Raw genomic sequence first — 18,314 nt, forward strand, 5'->3', positions numbered from 1 at the left:
GAGCAACCTGAGAAGCTGCTGTGCACAAGCTAGACACTATCTGGGATGCTTTGGATCCCATCCAGTTTGTATACTTTTTTGACCTGCAGCTAACTGCTGAAATGTTTTGTGTTTCCAGATCAGAGTGAAAGGCCCCCGATACTGGGAACTGCTGATAGACTTAAGCAAAGGTGCACACCATCTGAAGTGAGTATTCATGATGCAGTCTTAGCATAGCAGTGCCATGCACAGTTACAGTGGCTTTGGAGATTCGCCAGAGGATAATTCTGGGCAGCTTTTGGAGTTGTAAAATCCAGTTAACTAGCCTCTCGGAGTTGGTTTTTAACTCGGTGGGGGGTGGCGGCTGAGGGGTGGGGGTTTACTCTGATGCAAACATGTCCTCAAACGTTCAGCAGCTATAAGTTTTTCTCATCCCATGTAAGCTTACACATGGAAAGTTTTTTTTTAATTTGCCCAATACCCACTTACAGAGGGATCTTGGATTACAGCACCCAATCCACTGGTCCGGTTCTCTGCAAGTTTTAGGGTGCTTGGTGGCAGCATGTTGAACCTACCGATAATACAGAATAGTTTTAGAAGAAGCCTAGCCAGGCAGCTTGACAGGGCTGATTCGGCATTTCTTTCCCTCACTTGCGCTTGCTCTAAGACAAAGGCTTTAATCCACTACAAGATCAATGAATCAAGAAGTCCTTGCTTGAGTAACTAGCATGGAGCTGGGAGACTTGTGCTCCAGCTGACCACATATAAAGCAGTCTTTTCTTTTGTTTTGTTTTCCAGGTCAATTCTCTCAAAGGATGGTGTCTTGTATGTAAAATTGAGAGCTGGGCAGCTTTCATACAAGGAGGACCCAATGGGCTGGCGGAGTCTCCTAGCCCAGACTGTCACTCACCGGAATGCAGATGCCCGTGCATTCAAGGTAGTACTTATGTGACTGTCAAGCAAAAGAGCTGAAAGTGGGAGGAGAGCTGGTCTTGGGGTAGCAAGCATGAATTGTCCCCTTTGCTAAGCAGGGTCTGCCTTGGTTTGCATTTGGATGGAGACTCCATGTGAGCGCTATAAGATATTCTCCTTAGGGGATGGGGCCGTAACTCAGTAGAAGAGCATCTGAGGTCCCAAGTTCACTCTCTGGCATTTCCGGATAGGGCTGGGAGAGACTCCTGCCTGTAACCTTGGAGAGCTACTGCCAGTCAGTGCCGACAGCACTGAGCTAGATGGACCAATGGTCTGACTTGGTATAAAGCAGCTTCCTATGTTCCTAAGTGTCCAAGAACTGCCTTCTGACCTTTCTAGCAAAGCTGCTAGTTGAAACAATATTACAGAATAGGAGTGGCCAACCTGAGGCTCGCCAGCTGCTGTTGGGCTACAATTCCCATCATACCCAGCCACAATAAATTGTGGCTGGAGATGATGGGAGCTGTAGTCCAATAGCTAGAGAGCCCTAGGTTAGCTTCCCCTGCTGTAGAATGTCTCCCATGCATGCCAGGACTTTATAACCAACTTGAGTTTTACATTGGGTTATGAGATCAGACATAAGATAGAAAGGCAATCATTGGGCAATGTAATATAGGCTGGAAAGTGTCTCATCTCCCCCCACCCCACCCCGCCCTTACCCCTGCACGCACCTTGGGCTGGTTCATGGATTTCTATTGGAATGCTGAAAATCTCAGCTGTCATTTAAAATAATAATAATAATAAAGTAAACTTCTAGCCTGTGTGCTGCAGGAAACAGTTTGAGTAGGTTAGCAAAAATTACTAAATTAACTCTTTGCCAGTCATGGAACAGGGTGTTATCACATGTAAGGAATTTAACAGCTAGGGAAAGGGGATGTCGTCTTCTGTGCTCATTTGTTTGCTTAACTGTGTGTGACACCGAAACATTTGTTTTATGTATACTAACTTTTAGTGTTTTCTTGTGCAATAAAGGGTCTTTTTGTTGCAGGTTGAGGAGTTAATATGCACATTGCATCACCAACATATCAACTTGCACTGGTGTTGAGAAATAAAATTGCCTTTCTCATCCACTCTACAAGGGGTCATGTGGTACAAATGTATTGCTTTAGCGGCCCTAGTAACAGAGCAAGCTTTTGAGTGGCATATAACTCTTTTTCAGGGCAGGCACTTTTGCTGAGATGCAGTTACTGGTTCTGTCCATGGAATTTTTCAAGTGGGTTGCACTGCTTGTCAGGGAAGTGACTGACTAGTGGGGAAGAATTACATAACTTGTGGTTTCCCATTAACAAGAAAAAAGAAAATAATTCTTAATTTAAAATGTCACTTTATTTTCAGCCTGAAGCTATTTCTGCTTTCACATCTGATCCTGCACTACTTTCGTTTGCTGACTACTTTTGCAAACCAGCTGCGAATATGGGGCAAGTACGTTGTCAGTGTGTGAAACCTAGCTCAGCAACAATGGGCTCTTGTGCTGCGGTAATGGTGATGATGATTAAACAGATTTAAAAATGGTGTGATGACCTAGATAGCAGAATGTATGTCACCAAGACATGGAGCTTGAATTCTAAGATGTTTTGGAGGCGCTTATAATATGTAGAAGGCAGGGGTGGAAGGAGGCCAGTGGCGGCCCCTAGCTCCACCCCTGCATCTGACATCAGACATAGAGAGCGTTTCGCCCTGCCCACCACGTCTTTTGTCAGACACGGGGGCGTGGCTGAGCTCCCAAACGGGGCCGGCTTTGGCCATGCTGCGTACGCAACGCTGGCTGATTTTTAGTTCAAAAAGGCCCTGTTTTTGAACTAAATCAAGCGCCCTGTGCGTCTGATGTCAGACGCGGGGTCTGTGTCTGGGGCACCAGACGTGGCCCCTGAAGAGCAGCAACCCAGGTTCTTTGAACCCATCCACTCAATCGTAGCTCCGCCCCTGGCAGAAGAGAATACCTTTCTATTAAATTAAAAAACCTGAAGTGTGCTGTCCATGATAACTATCCAAACAACTGGACTCATTACATGCATGCAAGGATCGATCTTGTATTCTGTGGAATTCCCATCATCCTTATTTCACATATGCAAAACTGCTGGGGCAGGTTTATACATGCTGCACGTCTCGAAATGCCGTTCTCAGGGGTGTCAGACTCATTCAAGTGGGGGACAAGGTTTGATTCCAATGCACCTTTGAGAGGCTACACGTAGCCTCATGCCTCCTTCTAATGTCTTAACTCCTGGCCTCCTTAGACCTGCCTACATTTTAACATCATGTACTGTTTTTGAAAAATGCTCACTTCCAAAGTGAGAAATTAGTCCTTGTCATCCAAGCATGCTATTTGGATTGTATTTTGCATTGGATGTTCTGCATTTTGTATTGTTGGTATATTGATTGATGGATTGATTAAGTGCCATCAGGTCGGTGTCGACTCTTAGCGACCACCTAGATAGATTCTCTCCAGGATGATCTGTCTTCAACTTGGCTTTTAAGGTCTCTCAGTGGTACATTCATTGCTGTTGTAATTGAGTCCATGCACCTTGCTGCTGGTCGTCCTCTTCTTCTTTTGCCTTCAACGTTTCCTAGCATTACGAACTTCTCAGGGGAGCTGGGTCTTTGCATAATGTGTCTGAAGTATGATAGTTTTAGCCAGGTCATTTGTGCCTCGAGTGAAAATTCTGGATTGATTTGTTCTATGATCCATTTGTTTGTTTTCCTGGCTGTCCGTGGTATCCTCAAAAGTCTTCTCCAGCACCAAAGTTCAAAAGCATAAATGCTTTTTCTATCTTGCTTCTTCAAAGTCCAGCTTTCGCATCCATAGAGTGTCACAGGAAAAACCATGGTCTGAACTATTCTAATCTTGGTAGGTGTAGACATGTCACAGCATCTAAATATCCTTTCCAAGGCCTTCATTGCAACCTTACCAAGTGCTAGTCTGTGGTGTATTTCTTGACTGCTGGATCCTTTACTGTTGATGATCGATCCTAAAAGGCAGAAGCTATCCACCACTTCAATGTCTTCATTGTCAATTCTGAGACTGGTTGCTGTACCCGTTGTCATTAGTTTAGTCTTCTTGACATTTAGTAGTCCCATTTTTTCACTGTGTTCCTTGGCTTTCATTTCTTGATCATCCGCATTCTCAGCTATCAGAGTGGTGTCATCAATGTAGCGCAGGTTATTGATGTTTGTTTCTCCATCTTTAAAACCACACTCATCTTCTTCCAATACAGCTTCTCTCAGTATATGTTCAGCATATAAATTGAATAAAGAAGGAGAAAATAGACAGCCTTGTCTTACTCCTTTGCCGATCGGGAACCAGTCTGTTTCATCACGTTCCGTCTGGTCTGTGGCTTCCTGTCCTGTGTATAGGTTTCTCATGAGCACAATGCAATGTTCTGGGACTCCCATTTTCCTAAGGATATTCTACAACTTAACACAGTCAACACAATCAAAGGCTTTTTTGTAGTCAATAAACAACAAATTGACTTTTTAATATTCTTTGGCTTTCTCAATTATCTAGCATGTATTAGCAATGATGTCTCTTGTTCCTTGGCCTTTTCTGAAACCAGCTTGCATGCACTTGTGGCATTTCATTTTCCACACAGGGCTCTAATCTGCGTTGGATGATCCTAAGCATTATTTTGCTAGCCTGTGAAATTAATGATATTGTGCGGTGGTTTGCGCCATCTGTTAAGTCTCCTTTCTATGGTATGGGTATGTAGACCGGAGCATTGGTGTTCACTTACCGTGAAGGCTCCTTCTGGTTGATGTTGCCAGGGACACCTCCGGTTATCCTTTCCCACTAGCTCCAAGGCAGGACAGAATTCGATTGGTTGTAGAAATTTCAGCCACGCCTCCTTGGTGCTAGGAGGATAACCCCTCCCAGTTCTTGCTGTCCGAGAGAAATACTGGTACACACCAAAGACGGACTGGACAATAAATAAACATGTGAAAAACAACCAGACTGGAGCAGCACACAGGGTTCTTGGGCTAGAGGCAAAGAGCGGATCGGTATACCCTGCGAACCCCGGAGGGAGGCCTGAGAAGGGACTCTCCACGGGAGGAGGCCAGGAGCGCCAAACTGGGTGGGTCGAGGTGTCCCTGGCAACATCAACCAGAAGGAGCCTTCACGGTAAGTGAACACCAATGCTCCGTTCTTGGTTGAACTGTTGCCAGGGACACCTCTGGGACATACCACAGCTTGTCCAACGCAGAGGGCGGGTGCGCTCCGGCCTACTCCCGAGGGAGAACCTGCTGAAGCACCCCTCTTCCAAAGGATGCCTGAATATCGGCGTAGGATTCGATCTTGTAGTGCTTAGTAAACGTAGAGGGATTGGCCCAAGTGGCGGCTCTGCAAATGTCCTGGATTGGGGCATTAGTTGAAAAGGCGGCTGAGGTGGCGGCCGCCCTGGTAGAGTGCGCCGAGATGCCTGAAGGCTGGGGTAAGCGAAGTGTCTCATACGCCAGCGAGATACACGCCCTTATCCATCGTGCGATAGTAGGTGCTGATACGGGCGAGCCCATTGATCTCGGGTGGAAGGAGACGAACATTTGGTCCGTATTTCTGAATGAGGCGGTGCGGGCGATATATTTCTTGAGGCAGCGCCGGACATCTAGGTTATGCCAGAGCTTTTCCTTCTCGTGGACCGGGCGCGGGCAAAAAGAAGGGAGGAAAACATCTTGAGACTGATGGAAAATTGGGGCAAAATGAAGGTAGGAACCCATCTTGCGATGGGTGGAAGGGGGACACCACCTTTGGCCTCATGAAGGGGTCTGGAATGAGCCTGATGGCCTCTTTCTGAAATATACAATGTGACTTGTTTTACAGACAGCACCTGCAGCACCGAGAAGAGCCTTGCTGAAGTGATGGCCACCAAAAAGGCCAATTTAAACTGTAAGATCCTGATCAGAATAGCTGCCAAAGGCTCCAAGGAGTGAGCTTGCAATGCCTTGAGGACAGTATGTAGTTCCCAAGAGGGTAACGTATGCACTGTTGGAGGTGACATCAGCGAGGCACCTCAAAGAAACTACGCTGGTGAGGATGTGACTGAGACATTTTGTCTTTTCTACTGAGAGCAACTCCATCAACGGCAATGCCTGCCGTTGCAGGGTATTCGGACATAGTCCCTTCTTGAACCCTTCTTGTAAGAAGAGCAGGAGATGATATAACTTAGCCGTGCCCTTCGGAACGGAGTTGCGAGACATCCAGCGAAGGAGTGCTCCCAATGTATATTGATAAATTCTCTCTGTCGATGGACTTTACGACGCCAGCATAGTGCTGAGAACTCCCTCCGAGTAGCCATGTTGGCTCAGGACTCGGCACTCAGTTTCCAAACGATGAGCCGAAACCAACATGGATCCGGGTGTAAAACTGGACCCTGATGGAGCAGGTCCGGGGTCTGAGGCAACTCCCAAGGTGGCTCCACCGCCAGATGGAGGAGCTCTGGAAACCAGGGTCTCCTGGGCCAGAATGGTGCCACTAAGAGTACTCTTGCTCGAAGACACATCCATTGCAGGACTCTGGCCAACAGAGGTGTCAGAGGATACGTATAAAGGAAAGCGTCTGGCCATAGACTGGATAGGGCATCCACTGCCATCGCCTCCCTGCATGGAAATCTAGGCATAAACGCTGGGGATTGTGCATTCTTCGGAGTCATGAAGAGGTCTACCTCGGGCATGCCCATCTTCCCTGTTATCTGGGTTAAAACTGATGGATTTAGAGCCCATTCCCCCAGTTGGATGTCAGCCCAGCTTAACCAGTCTGCAAACAGGTTCAGCTCTCCCTTGATGTGGTGTGCCATCAGGGAAGGAAGGTTGCTCTCTGCCCAAGACAGCAGAAGGACAGCCTCCTGGTGAGATGACCTGGACCCCCATTGCTTGTTTACATATGCCTTTGCCGTCGTATTGTCGGTCTTTACAAATACTTCAGTGCCTTGGATGATCTCCTGGAATGCTAGTAGCGCTAGGCAAATTGCATGGAGTTCCCTCCAATTTATGTTGTGAGAACGCTCCTCCGTGTTCCATAGCTGCTGCGCCAACTGGTTGAGGCAGTGGGCTCCCCAGCCCCTGTCAACTTGGGTCTGTTGTTCTGATGAACATCTGTGGGTCCAAGAAGGTCTTTTCCCAATTCAGGTTGTTGGAGTTGATCCACCAGCGGAGAGAGTGACGCAGGTCTGGTGGCAACTTTATAAGCAGTCTACACTTCCTTACGATTGCCTTCTGGTGGGGTAGGAGAAACCACTGGAGGTCGTGCAGATGAATTCAAGCCCACGGAACTGAGTCTGGTGCGGCCACCATCAAGCTCAGCAGTCTTGACAAGGAAGCCAGAGGAACTCTTGGATTCACTAGGACCAGGTGAACCTCTGTCTGGATAGTCTGTAACCTGTCTGGTGGAAGCAGGAGGCGGTCCACTAAGGTAACTATGATTACCCACAAATGGCGCAGCCTGTGGCATGGCGTCAATTGACTCTTTTCTCCATTTATGATGAAACCATGGTTCGAGTGCTGCGATAGTTAAGGACCAAGTCCTGTTCTGCCTCTGGGAGAGATCTCGCCTGCAGCAACAATTGACTATCCCTTTCTGACAGAGTTGCGCCACCAGTGGTGCCAACAACTTTGTGGAGACATGAGGGGCTGCTGTATTGAAAATGCCTTCCAGCATATCTAAACCGAAGGTACTGCCTGCTTTCCGGGTGTATAGGAAGATGCAGGCAGGCCTCCCTTATATCTATGGACGCGAGCACATCCAGATGAAAGAGTGCCTCTGAAACTGCTCTTAGAGTTTCCATCTGGAAATGAGTTCTGTGGACCCATCTGTTCAAAAAAAATTTAAGTCTAAAACAGCTCTCCTTGAACCGTCCCTTTTTGGGACGGTAAATAGGATAGAGGTGTTTTGTTTTGCTGTTTTGGTTTGTTTGTTTTTGTTTTAACTCCCTCTCCCTCCTGTGCCAGAGGCACTGGCTCCACTGCCCTGATGTCCAGGAGGAGTTGGATTGCCTAGACTATCGGCAAATGCTTTGAGAATGCTTTTGACCTTAGAGTGGGGATAAAGCAGCAGGGGGAGAGGAGTGAAACTCTATCCTGTAGCTGTGATGGATCAGCTGCAGAACCCAGTTGTCTGAGGTTAATCTTCCCAGGCTGGGGCGAGGTGAGACAAATGCCCTCCAAGCCTGAAATGCTTCAAGTCATTGTAGTGGCTTTTGCTGCTTTGACTGAGCAGCTTGCTGTTTGTAGGTACCAAACCCTCTAAAGGGTGCTCTCTGAGGATTCCAAGATCCCCTCTGGAATTTTGTATCTCTGTCCTGGCCCCTGAAGGGCCGGAAGCTATGAAAGGACCGATTGTATTGGAAGGGCCTTTTAAAAGGCTGTTTATCAGTCTTTTTATTGGTTGAAGGCATTGTCTTTCACTTATCAGACGATTCTACAAGAATGTCTTGTAGGGCAGACTCACCAAAAAGCTTCTTGCTGTTGTAAGAGACGGTAGCAAGGTTTAGCCTAGAGGTAGAACCAACCTGTCCAATTTTGAGCCACAAGTGGCGTCTGCCAACAAATGATGAAACCGCCTCTTGCGCTGAGAATCTAATCGTATCAAGAGTGGCATCGGCTATAAGGGCCTGCGCCTTCTGGATCTTGAATAGTTGCTGTCACATCTTAACTGGGTCCCCTGGAGGATCACTCAGAAGATTGACCACCAATAATAAGGAGTCACGGGCTGCCCTGGATGCTGCCGCTGTTGCACGGACCACCAGGCACACGTTCTCATGACACGATTAAATGACAGCTAGACCTTCTGGTCAGCTATGTCTTTTAGAGAAAACTCACCCTCTCGAGATGCCAAGGAATCCGACACCAATTGCGAAATCGGGGCATCCGCATTTGGTGTCCTCAACATATCTGTAGTGGTTTGCTGAAAAGAATAAAGTTTGTTAGCCATGCACACAGCCTTGCAGCTGGAAGCTGGTGTCAACCATTCCTGTTTGACTACATCCACAAACAACTCTGGCATGGGCATCAGCCTGTCCTTGGGATGTGCTCTAGGAAAGACCAAGTCCCCTTTGGCACAAGAGTCAAAACTCTGCCCAGCCTCAGTCCCATTGTTTTAATAATTCTGAACATCAGTGGGCTGAAGTCCTCTGCCACAAAGAGGTGCTGTGACACTGAGGCATCACCAGTGTCCTCCCCTCCAGACCATTGGGTCCGGATCAAAACCTCCTCCTGCATTAATTGGGTCTTCAGGGTCAGAAGGCAGATTAGGCCTCTCTGAGTCTGCAATGCCTTTTTTTTTTCCTGGGGGGGGGAGGTGCAAGTAAACCCCTAGGGCCCCCAGAGTCTGATCAGAAGCATCAGAGGAATGGTCCCGTGCCACCTTGCCAGACAACTTGCCCAGCTCACTATGCTTAAGCTTGCTTTTGGCCTTCTTGGGAGAAGGACTGACAAACTCGCTAGGTGAGGAGCTCACACTGGGTGATTTATGCCTTCTCCCCTTTGTGGATCTCTCACTCCTCTTAGGGGGCCTAACCTGGTAGATGGTGCCAATGATTGCATTGCGAAACCATGCCAGCTACTCAGGTGGCAGCACAGACTTAGGTAAAACAGCAGAGTTAGAACTGGAGGCTTCTTTAGGCCCCGTCTCTGCAGCAGACTCCCCCTGCTGGCCAAACACCATAGTCACAGTCTTAGGCTTTTCCTGCCCTTTTAGAGACTGTCTCCCTTTTACATTACCGGCTCCTTCAGGTAAAATGGAGGGATTCTTCGCAACCGTCGCCATCTTAGGAACAGAAGATGCCTGTGATGGCCTCGCTGCCCTGCCGGTCAGGTTGCTAGCCAGCTCGCCAATCCGCCTAATCTCTTCTGAGGTTGGTGGGGCGTTGGCAATAGGGAGCCTGCCAAAGCGCTCTTCACAGCCACTTCAAGCTGCCTGCAGCAGCGTGGCGCGCCGGGCCGCAGTAGAGCGAGTCTCGCAGCCCAAAGGCGGGATACTCGATGCGGCCCCTTCGACAATCGGGACGGGCGGCTCGAGAGCGGCCGTCACCGACGCGGTAAAATTACGCCCTTCCAGGGGGGACTCCGTGGCCCATAGATGAGAGACGGCCGATCACGGACTGTCAACTCACTGCTGGTGAATTTTTCAGGAGGTTTTCGGGAGGTCGGAAAAGCGGCCTTGCTATGCAGGGCCTGCAGCAGCCTGCGCCAATGGGGCCTACAAACGGCCCTGAAGCCTCCCAGGCCGAAAACATTCAAACTCTTCCCCTTGTTGGAGAAATTGCTCTGTACCTCTCTGACTGGCTCCAAGCAACGGAGAGGAAAGAGGAGATGAGGGGGGAGAGAAGTGTGGTGGGGAGAGAAACAGACAAAAGAAGGGTGGTTTTCTTTCTTTTCTTTTCAGATAATAGCAAGTAATAAAGATCAGGGGCAGAAAAAAAAAAGGATTTGGAGAACAGAATACTGTAGTTAGAGAAGTAATATCAGCAGAAAATAGAGAGAGCTAGAAAAACGCTGCCATGGAGCTTGCTGAGGACAGAAAGAACTAGGAGGGGTTATCCTCCTAGCACCAAGGAGGCGTGGCTGAAATTTCTACAACCAATCGAATTCTGTCCTGCCTTGGAGCTAGTGGGAAAGGATAACCGGAGGTGTCCCTGGCAACAGTTCAACCGAGAATGACCTCTTCCAATCTGTTGGCCACTGTGGTGTTCTCCAAATTTACTGGCATAGTTTGATTAGAGCCTTGACTGATTCTTCTTCTGTTGCCTGCCATATTTCTGTACCTGTTCCATCAATTCCTGTAGCCTTCCGACTTGGTAATGACTGGAGTGCTGATCTAACTTCATCTTCCTGTACTTGAGGTTCTTGCAAGTAGGGAATATCTTCTCGAGTATCTTGGATGTTGATGTCTCTGCCGTACAGTTTTTCAGTATACTCCTTCCATCTCTGTGTGATCTTCTCTGAATCAGTTACTATCTGTCCTTTGCCATCCCTTAACATACCAGTTCAAGATTGGAACCAGATTTCAGAGATCTTTTGGAAAACTTGCCTTTCCCCCCATGTCTGTTTCCATCCTCAGGGTCTTTACAGATGTCTTTGTAGTACTGCTCCTTGTCTCTTCTAACAGCTTTCTAGAATTCCCTACTAAATTTCTTCCTGAGGTCTTTATCTTTCTTGACTTTGGCTTCTCTCCTTTTCTTAGCAATTTCCACCGTCTGTTCTGACATTCATTTTGCTCTCTTCTGTTTCTTGGTCTTTGGCAGTCTCTTTTCACATTCATCCTTAACAACTTCTTTGATTTCATTCCACAGTTCCTCTGATTCCCTATCAATGAGGTTCAGAACTTCAAAGCGGTTCTTGATGTTCTCCTTGAAAATGGTGGGAACATTCTCAAGATCATATCGTGGAAGCTGGATAGCTTTGTTTTTCTGCTATAGCTTGACTTGGAACTTGCACATGAGTAGTTCGTGATCTGTTCCACAGTTAGCCCCTGGCCATGTCTTTGCTGTTATAACTGAGCTCTTCTACCTCGTTGCACCAATAATGTAATCAATTTGATTTCTGGTGATGTCCATGTGTATAGACATCACCAGGTGGTGATGGTTGTTGGTTGTTTGAAGAATGTGTTAGCAATGAAGAGATCATTGGCTTGGCAGAAACTAATAAGTTATTCTCCTGCTTTGTTTCTGTTTCCTAGGCCATATAGGCCGACTGTGTTTTCCTCCTTACCTTTCCCAACTTTGGCATTCCAGTCTCCAACCACCAGCATCACATCTTGCTTGCATGTCCAGACTGAACTTGAGCATAAAACTCATCAACTTCCTCCTCTTCTGCATCAGTCATTGGGGCATAGACTTGAAGAACTGTCATGTTAAAAGGGTTGTCCACAAAATCTAATTGATATTAGTTGGTCACTGGCCGCATTGTACCCAAGTACTGTCATTGCTATATCCTTCCTGACTATGAAAGCAACACCGTTCCTTCTTTGGTTTTCGTGTCCTGAGTAATAAACTGGAATACCAGGGTGGAAGTCCTATCTATAAAAAGGCTAAAAAGGCTGATTCTAAAAAACATCTGAAGACCCATCTAAAATTTTTAGACAGACTTATTTGCAGCTTATATTGGGTGATTTTTAAAACACATTTCAACTTCTAAATTTGGATTTAACTGACTCCTGTTCTTAGTTTTTAAAAATATATTCTATTGTTTTATCTGTTTTACTAATTTTGTGAGCCATCCCATTCTGTATTGCACTTGAGGGGTGGGGTATAAATATTTTAATTATACAAATAAATAAGCCATTTGTATTAAGCAAATGAAGATAACACTGAATGAGTTTTTAATCTCAGTGCCAAGATAGTTGAATTTTTGTTTGATATGCGGGCTAATATTACACTGATATTTCCTGAACTCCTTGTGGCTAGTGAAAAATATATTTAAGGCTATCAGCCATTTATGTCTTAAGAGTCACTTTGTAATTTTGACATGAACCAGTACTTGATCTTAATGCATCTTGGAGATTTCCCCATTTTGGCTTTCATTCTGGTTTCCCAATTCTTGATTGTGACCTACAGCAGTGAAGACTCTGTTGTCTTCACACTCATCTATTCCCAGAATAGACAGAAATCAGAGGCTAATCCTCATTTGTGCCAGGGTAGTGGGAAGGCTTCTGTTTTTGCTTAGAATCAAGTATCTTTTTGAAAAGGCACACATGGGGGGAACCCATTCCAGCTGGCAAGATTAGTCACTCCAGAATTTTAACAAAGATAACACTGCAGAGTAAGACACTATGCAATGGATGCTGTACATGGTGGACACATTGTGAATTCTACCTTTTCTTCAGAAGCAGGAAATGTTTGATCTCTTCTCATCCATCCTCTATGAGTGTGTTACTCAGGAGAATCCAGAGATGCTGCCAGCTTACATAGCAATAGACCAGGTAAAGTAAACTATGCAAAATTTCCCCCCTCTTCAGCTAAGCTTGTGCATGTAGCTGCTTGCTTTCATGTTGCTTATTTTAATTACATACACACACACACACACACACATCCCTCAGTGAATGTGTAATAGTAAAAATGTAGATTTGTTTCAAATGATGCTTTGGAAAGGTTGCTTTTAAGATTGAGTTTACGCAGTCAGTTTCTACAGGGAAATGTTAGTATTGCAGTTCTCATTATTGTATATTGATTCAGAATATTATTATTTATTTAACACATTTATATACACCCACTACCAAAGTCTCTAGGTGGTTTACAACAACAAAACAAAAATTTAACGTATTTAAAATATATAAAAAATAAAATCAATAACATTCAACTAAGAAATGTCAACTAAAGCTTCAGCTAAAAAGCTTGGCTGAAGAGATGTGTCCCTGCTAAGGGAGATGTGTCCCTTACCCTGCTAACCAAACAAAAGAGGCACCTTTTAAAAGTGGTGATTCTCTTTATTTAGCAGAGGGAGAGCAACTGGCCCTATCCATCTCCAGCACAGCATCCCTCCAATGGCTGTTGCTGATGTCTTACTTTTCTGTTTTAGATTGTGAGCTCTTTGGGGACAGGGAGCCATTGTATCTTTATTTATAAATATGTAAACCGCTTTGGGAACTTTTGTTGAAAAGTGGTATATAAATATTCATCTTATTCATATTCAGTTTTGTCCTAAAAGCCATCAGGGATGGAGCAGCTCTAATCTCAGCAGGAAGTGTGTTCCACAGCCCTGGGGCCACCACAGAGAAGGCTTACCTGAGTCGCCACCAGATGAGCTGGTGGCACCTTCAGACGAACCTCCCCGTATGATCTTAATAGGTAGCAGGGTTCATAACGAAGCAGGCATTCTCTTATTATTATTATTTATATTCAGCTTTGCAACAAAAGAATTCTCAAATCAATTAATAGCACAAGGAATAAGAAAATAGTCGTTTGTTGCAAAAGGGCTCACAGCCTAAAAACAAACACAAGGGAGACACCAGAAATAGTTGCTGGGAGGGATGCTATGTTGGATGGAAAGTTGCTCTTCCTCTACTAAATGTAAGAGAGCAACCACCTTAAAAGGTGTCTCGTTGCCCAGATAGCATGGTTTAGAATACAGAATTGTGATTTTACTGAAGAATGTTGTCACCTTATGCTGCTGACCATTTAAACGGCTTGGGCCCTGGGTATTTAAGAGAATGTCTTCTTCGTCATGAACCCCATCACCCATTGAGATCATCAGGAGAGGTCTGCCAGCAGCTGCCACTGGCTCATCTGGTGGCTACTCGAGGACGGGCCTTCTCCGCTGCTGCCCTGAAGTTTGGAATGCTCTCCCTGCTCAAATAAGAGCCTCCCCCTCTCTGACAACTTTAAAAAGTCTCTAAAGACACATCTATTCACCCAGGCTTTTAATTAAATATTATTATAATAGTTTTAACATTGTTTTAAAATATTGTTGTTAAATTTTAAATTATTGTAATGTTTTAACTTTTTCTCTATCATTTATTTTTATCTAATGTTTTAATTCTTCTGTTATTTATTTTAAGTAATGTTTTAACTTTTTCTGTTGTTGGTCATTTGCTGTGTTGTAAACCGCCCAGAGACGTACGTTTCGGGCAGTATAAAAATATGTTAAATAAATAAACTCACCCAGTTCTTTCCGTATAAGGATTGTTAGGGAAGACTAAGGCCAGATACAAGCATTGTACAAATTATTTATGGCTGTACTAGAAATGTGTATGGTGCCCATCCCATCTCCTTTTCCTTTTCTTCTAGGCTGTGAGAAGATTGGAAAGAAGAGAAATGACTGAGACATTTGACTTGTGGCAGATAAAACTGGTTCTGGAATTTTTTAATTCGCGGAGTCACCAGGAGAGGATGAGGAAAAATCCACACCGTGGGCTTTTCATGAACTCTGAGTTCTTACCTGTGATGAAGTGTTCTATTGATAATACTTTGGATCAGTGGCTGCCAGGTAAAAAGAAATGGGTCTTTAGTGCTAGAGGGGTCTGGGACATTCCACACAACTGAGATGGTGTTTTAGTGCTACTCGGTATGCCCACACAGCTAAGCCAAGGGTGTAAACCCCTGCCTTAAAACCACCTGGTTTTAAGAAGAGAAATGCAGATTTTTGAAACCTTCTTTACTAAGTGCTTGTGCAAAACCAGATAATTTTAACAGCCAAACAGCCATTTATTTCATATCATGATTTGAAGCCATACTTTTTTGAAGTATGATTTTAAGAATTCATTTCACACTGTATCTATCTGCAGTTCGTGTTGCATAGAATTGAGCTGCAGAAGAACATAGGCAGCTGCCTTATACCAAGTCAGACTATTGGTCCATTAGTTCAGTATTGGCAATGGCTTATCCAAGGTTACAGACTGGCGTTTCTCTCCGCTCTATCTGGAGATGCCAGGGAGGGAATCTGGAACCTTCTGCATGCAAACATGCAGATGGTTCTTCCCAGAGCAGCCCTATCCCCTAACGGGAATATCTTATGGTGCTCACATGTGGTCTCCAACATTTGAGGGGGCCTGTAGCCAGGTTCACTTTTAACACAAATGCATGTGCAATCCACACAAAAGCACATACATGCATACAGACATTTACAGTATAATGTCTGAACAGGGCTCAGGAAGTGGAACATAGGAGGCTGCCATATACTGAGTCAGACCATTTTGCTCAGTATTGTCAACACAGACTGGCAGCGGCTTCTCTAAAGTTGCAGGCAGGAGTCTCAGCCCTTTCTTGGAGGTGCCAGGGAGGGAACTTGGAACCTAGATGCTCTTCCCAGAGCGGCTCCATCCCCTAAGGGGAATATCTTACAGTGCTCACACTTCTAGTCTCCCATTCAAATGCAAACCAGGGTGGGCCCTGCTTAGCAAAGGGGACAATTCATGCTTGCTACCCCAAGACCAGCTCTCCTCCTCCACTCAAGAAGTGAAGAAATGTCCCCTGAATCTGAGTCTCTTGTGTGTGTTACAGCCGGAGGTGATGTCTGCTTGCACTCCTACCTAAGTGGACAGCTGACTGACGAATCTCAGCAGAACATGTTGGCCTGCTTCCTCATATACCACTCTGTCCCAACTCCAGGGCAGCTACTAGCTGGAGGCTTGGAAGGTAAAAGAAAAACATCAGCGGTCTTAAAAATGAGCACGGACAAAGCAGTGTGGTTCTCCAGAGCTGTACCACCAGTGCAACAGTTGGTTCACCTCACTCTTGGCATTCCTATCCATTATAAAATTGTGTCTGTTGTAAGGAACAGAGATCATGTCAGTGCAGATGAAATGTGATTGATAGATAGGCCAAAGTTTGACAAATCCCAGGTGCCAGGGAGCCACAGTGCTTTAGAAATTTAACTGTGGTGCCTAGACGAGGCTATTTAGAGGAAGAACTCTTTTTAATGAAATCTTTTTGTCCCAGGCAGCCCTGTCGGGGTTCTAAATAAGTTACTTGTAAAGGGGATACAGAGAAGCCCGTTTACCCTCCCACTGCACAGTATCCATCACTAAGTCTGGTAATTTCCAACAACAACCAATATTTATATACCGCTTTTCAACAAAAGTTCCCAAAGCGGTTTACATCAAGAAATAACAAACAAATAAGATGGCTCCCTGTCCCCAAAGGGCTCACAATCTAAAAAGAAACATCAGATAGACACCAGCAACAGCCACTGGAGGTCCTGTGCTGGGGGTGGATAGAGCCAGTTGCTCTCCCCCTGCTCAGTAAAGAGAATCTCCACATTAAAAAGGTGCCACTTTGCCCCCTTAGCAGAGCAGTCACCATGTCTGTCATTGAGTCTGGTAGTTTGCTAGGGATGTTCATGGAACCGTTTGATGCTCCGTTCTAGGAGCACCGAGTCGGTTCCCTGGACCAGCGTTCGAGCCAGTTCGGAGGGCAGGGAGTTCTCCTACCTGCCAGTCCCCACCCCACCTCTGCTGCACTGCTGGTGCTCTCGTAACAAGCGGGCGCGTGGGACTGCAGCGTCCCTCCCTGCGCCCCGGTCAGCGTTGCAACGGAAGTGGCCGACGCACGTGCCACAACAACACTCATTGGGAATGCTGACTCTCGGGGGCATTGTTAGGTACTTAAAAGACCCACAGCCCTGCTTTTGATAACTGAACTCAGTAATACCCTCACAAGAATAATTCCACATAAGTTTTAAAAGTCTCTAATGTTATAATACAACATCTGTGAAGGTGGAAGCAGCAGAGAACTAGGCAAGGCTAGGAGCTCTCCCCTGTGCTCTGTGCAGGGGCCTCCGCTGCTGCACTTCCTTTCTGGGTCATGCAGGAGGGAGGTGGCTGATGATGGGATTCGGGCCCCCGAGCTATTCATTGGGTGCCTGTGCCCTATGACCACCCCCTAATGACGCCCCTGCTAGCCCCTGACTTAGCCTATTAGGCTAGCACAGCATCGTTGTTCAGGTGCAGCATTCATGTGGATGTCGGTGAGCATTTCAGCACCTACCCTTTTCTTAGAGATGCAATCACTTTCCTCCGTTTTATTCTTCTAGGTAGTACAAGCTTTTCCGAACTGCTGCTGAAATTCAAGCCACTGAAGATGCCCGTCCGTGCACTGCTTCGACTTGCACCTCTGCTGCTGGGAAATCCACAGTCAATGATTTTGTGATAACAGCAACGTGTATTCGACACAACCAGTGACCAAATGCCAGTACCACCCCAGTATTTGCTGTTGAATGAAAGGCGGGCTGATGTGGTCGGCTTCACTTTCTACATTCACAGGCCACATCTGACACATATTTTCATTCCCCTTTTTATGTTTCGAGAGTGATAAAGAGAAGTTTATATATTGTTGGACAGCCGATATGTCCATGCAAATGAATATGTTTACTTTTTGTAAATAAAGCTTGTTTGCAAAAAAGAAAAGCCCTTAATGATGAATTGGGAAAGTTAAGCATCTGGAAGCAATTTGTCAGCCTTGTTCAACACAGCATCTTTAAGCTAAAGGTACTTAATTAATCTTTTATAATTGCAACAAAGACTTCAGAAAGGATAGTAGTTCAGAATCTCCAAAAGGAACCAAAGCCAAGCTCAGCTCCTCTGAAGCCTTCTTTGCATGTAGATTTCCAATTCAAATTGCTCAAAACTAGAGATGGGCAGAAACGGTTCACGATCGAACTGGACCACTGCAAACCGGGCTGCTTCAATCGTGAAGTTCTTCAAACCCGTTCAAGCTGGTTTGTTGAACCAGCCAGCCCAGCCAATCGGTTTGACTCAACCAGCTCGCATACCCGAGGTTTGGCCTGAATTCGGTTCAAATTCTAACCAAATTGCCCCAGCTGGTCCATGCACACCCCTACTCAAAACAAGCAAAAAAGTATCGTAAAATCTTCAGGATGCTCCTGCCACTGATCTCTATTCCCCGAGTATAGGAGAAAATAGCAGAGGATTCATTTAGGAACGGACT

General features: G+C 45.7%; 1 protein-coding gene across 5 annotated transcripts in view; it reads left to right on the forward strand.

Moving 5' to 3' along the window:
• Positions 1–17,773, forward strand: part of ANAPC1 (anaphase promoting complex subunit 1) — a 117,843-nt gene extending 100,070 nt beyond the window's left edge. For 2 of the 5 annotated variants that reach the window (XM_053313517.1, XM_053313525.1), the window contains exons 42-48: positions 119–186; positions 778–916; positions 2,287–2,373; positions 12,758–12,853; positions 14,658–14,856; positions 15,870–16,004; positions 17,401–17,773. In XM_053313517.1, coding sequence (XP_053169492.1) covers positions 119–186; positions 778–916; positions 2,287–2,373; positions 12,758–12,853; positions 14,658–14,856; positions 15,870–16,004; positions 17,401–17,516 — 840 coding nt within the window. In that variant the 3' untranslated portion in view covers positions 17,517–17,773. Of the gene's footprint in view, positions 1–118; positions 187–777; positions 917–2,286; positions 2,374–12,757; positions 12,854–14,657; positions 14,857–15,869; positions 16,005–17,400 lie in introns of those variants that run through there. The other 3 variants (XM_053313530.1, XM_053313539.1, XR_008320729.1) reach the window with 3 other exon arrangements.
• The last annotated feature ends 541 nt before the right edge of the window (positions 17,774–18,314 follow it).

This window comes from Hemicordylus capensis, chromosome 1 (assembly GCF_027244095.1).
Source record: "Hemicordylus capensis ecotype Gifberg chromosome 1, rHemCap1.1.pri, whole genome shotgun sequence".
Classification (NCBI taxonomy): domain Eukaryota; kingdom Metazoa; phylum Chordata; class Lepidosauria; order Squamata; family Cordylidae; genus Hemicordylus; species Hemicordylus capensis.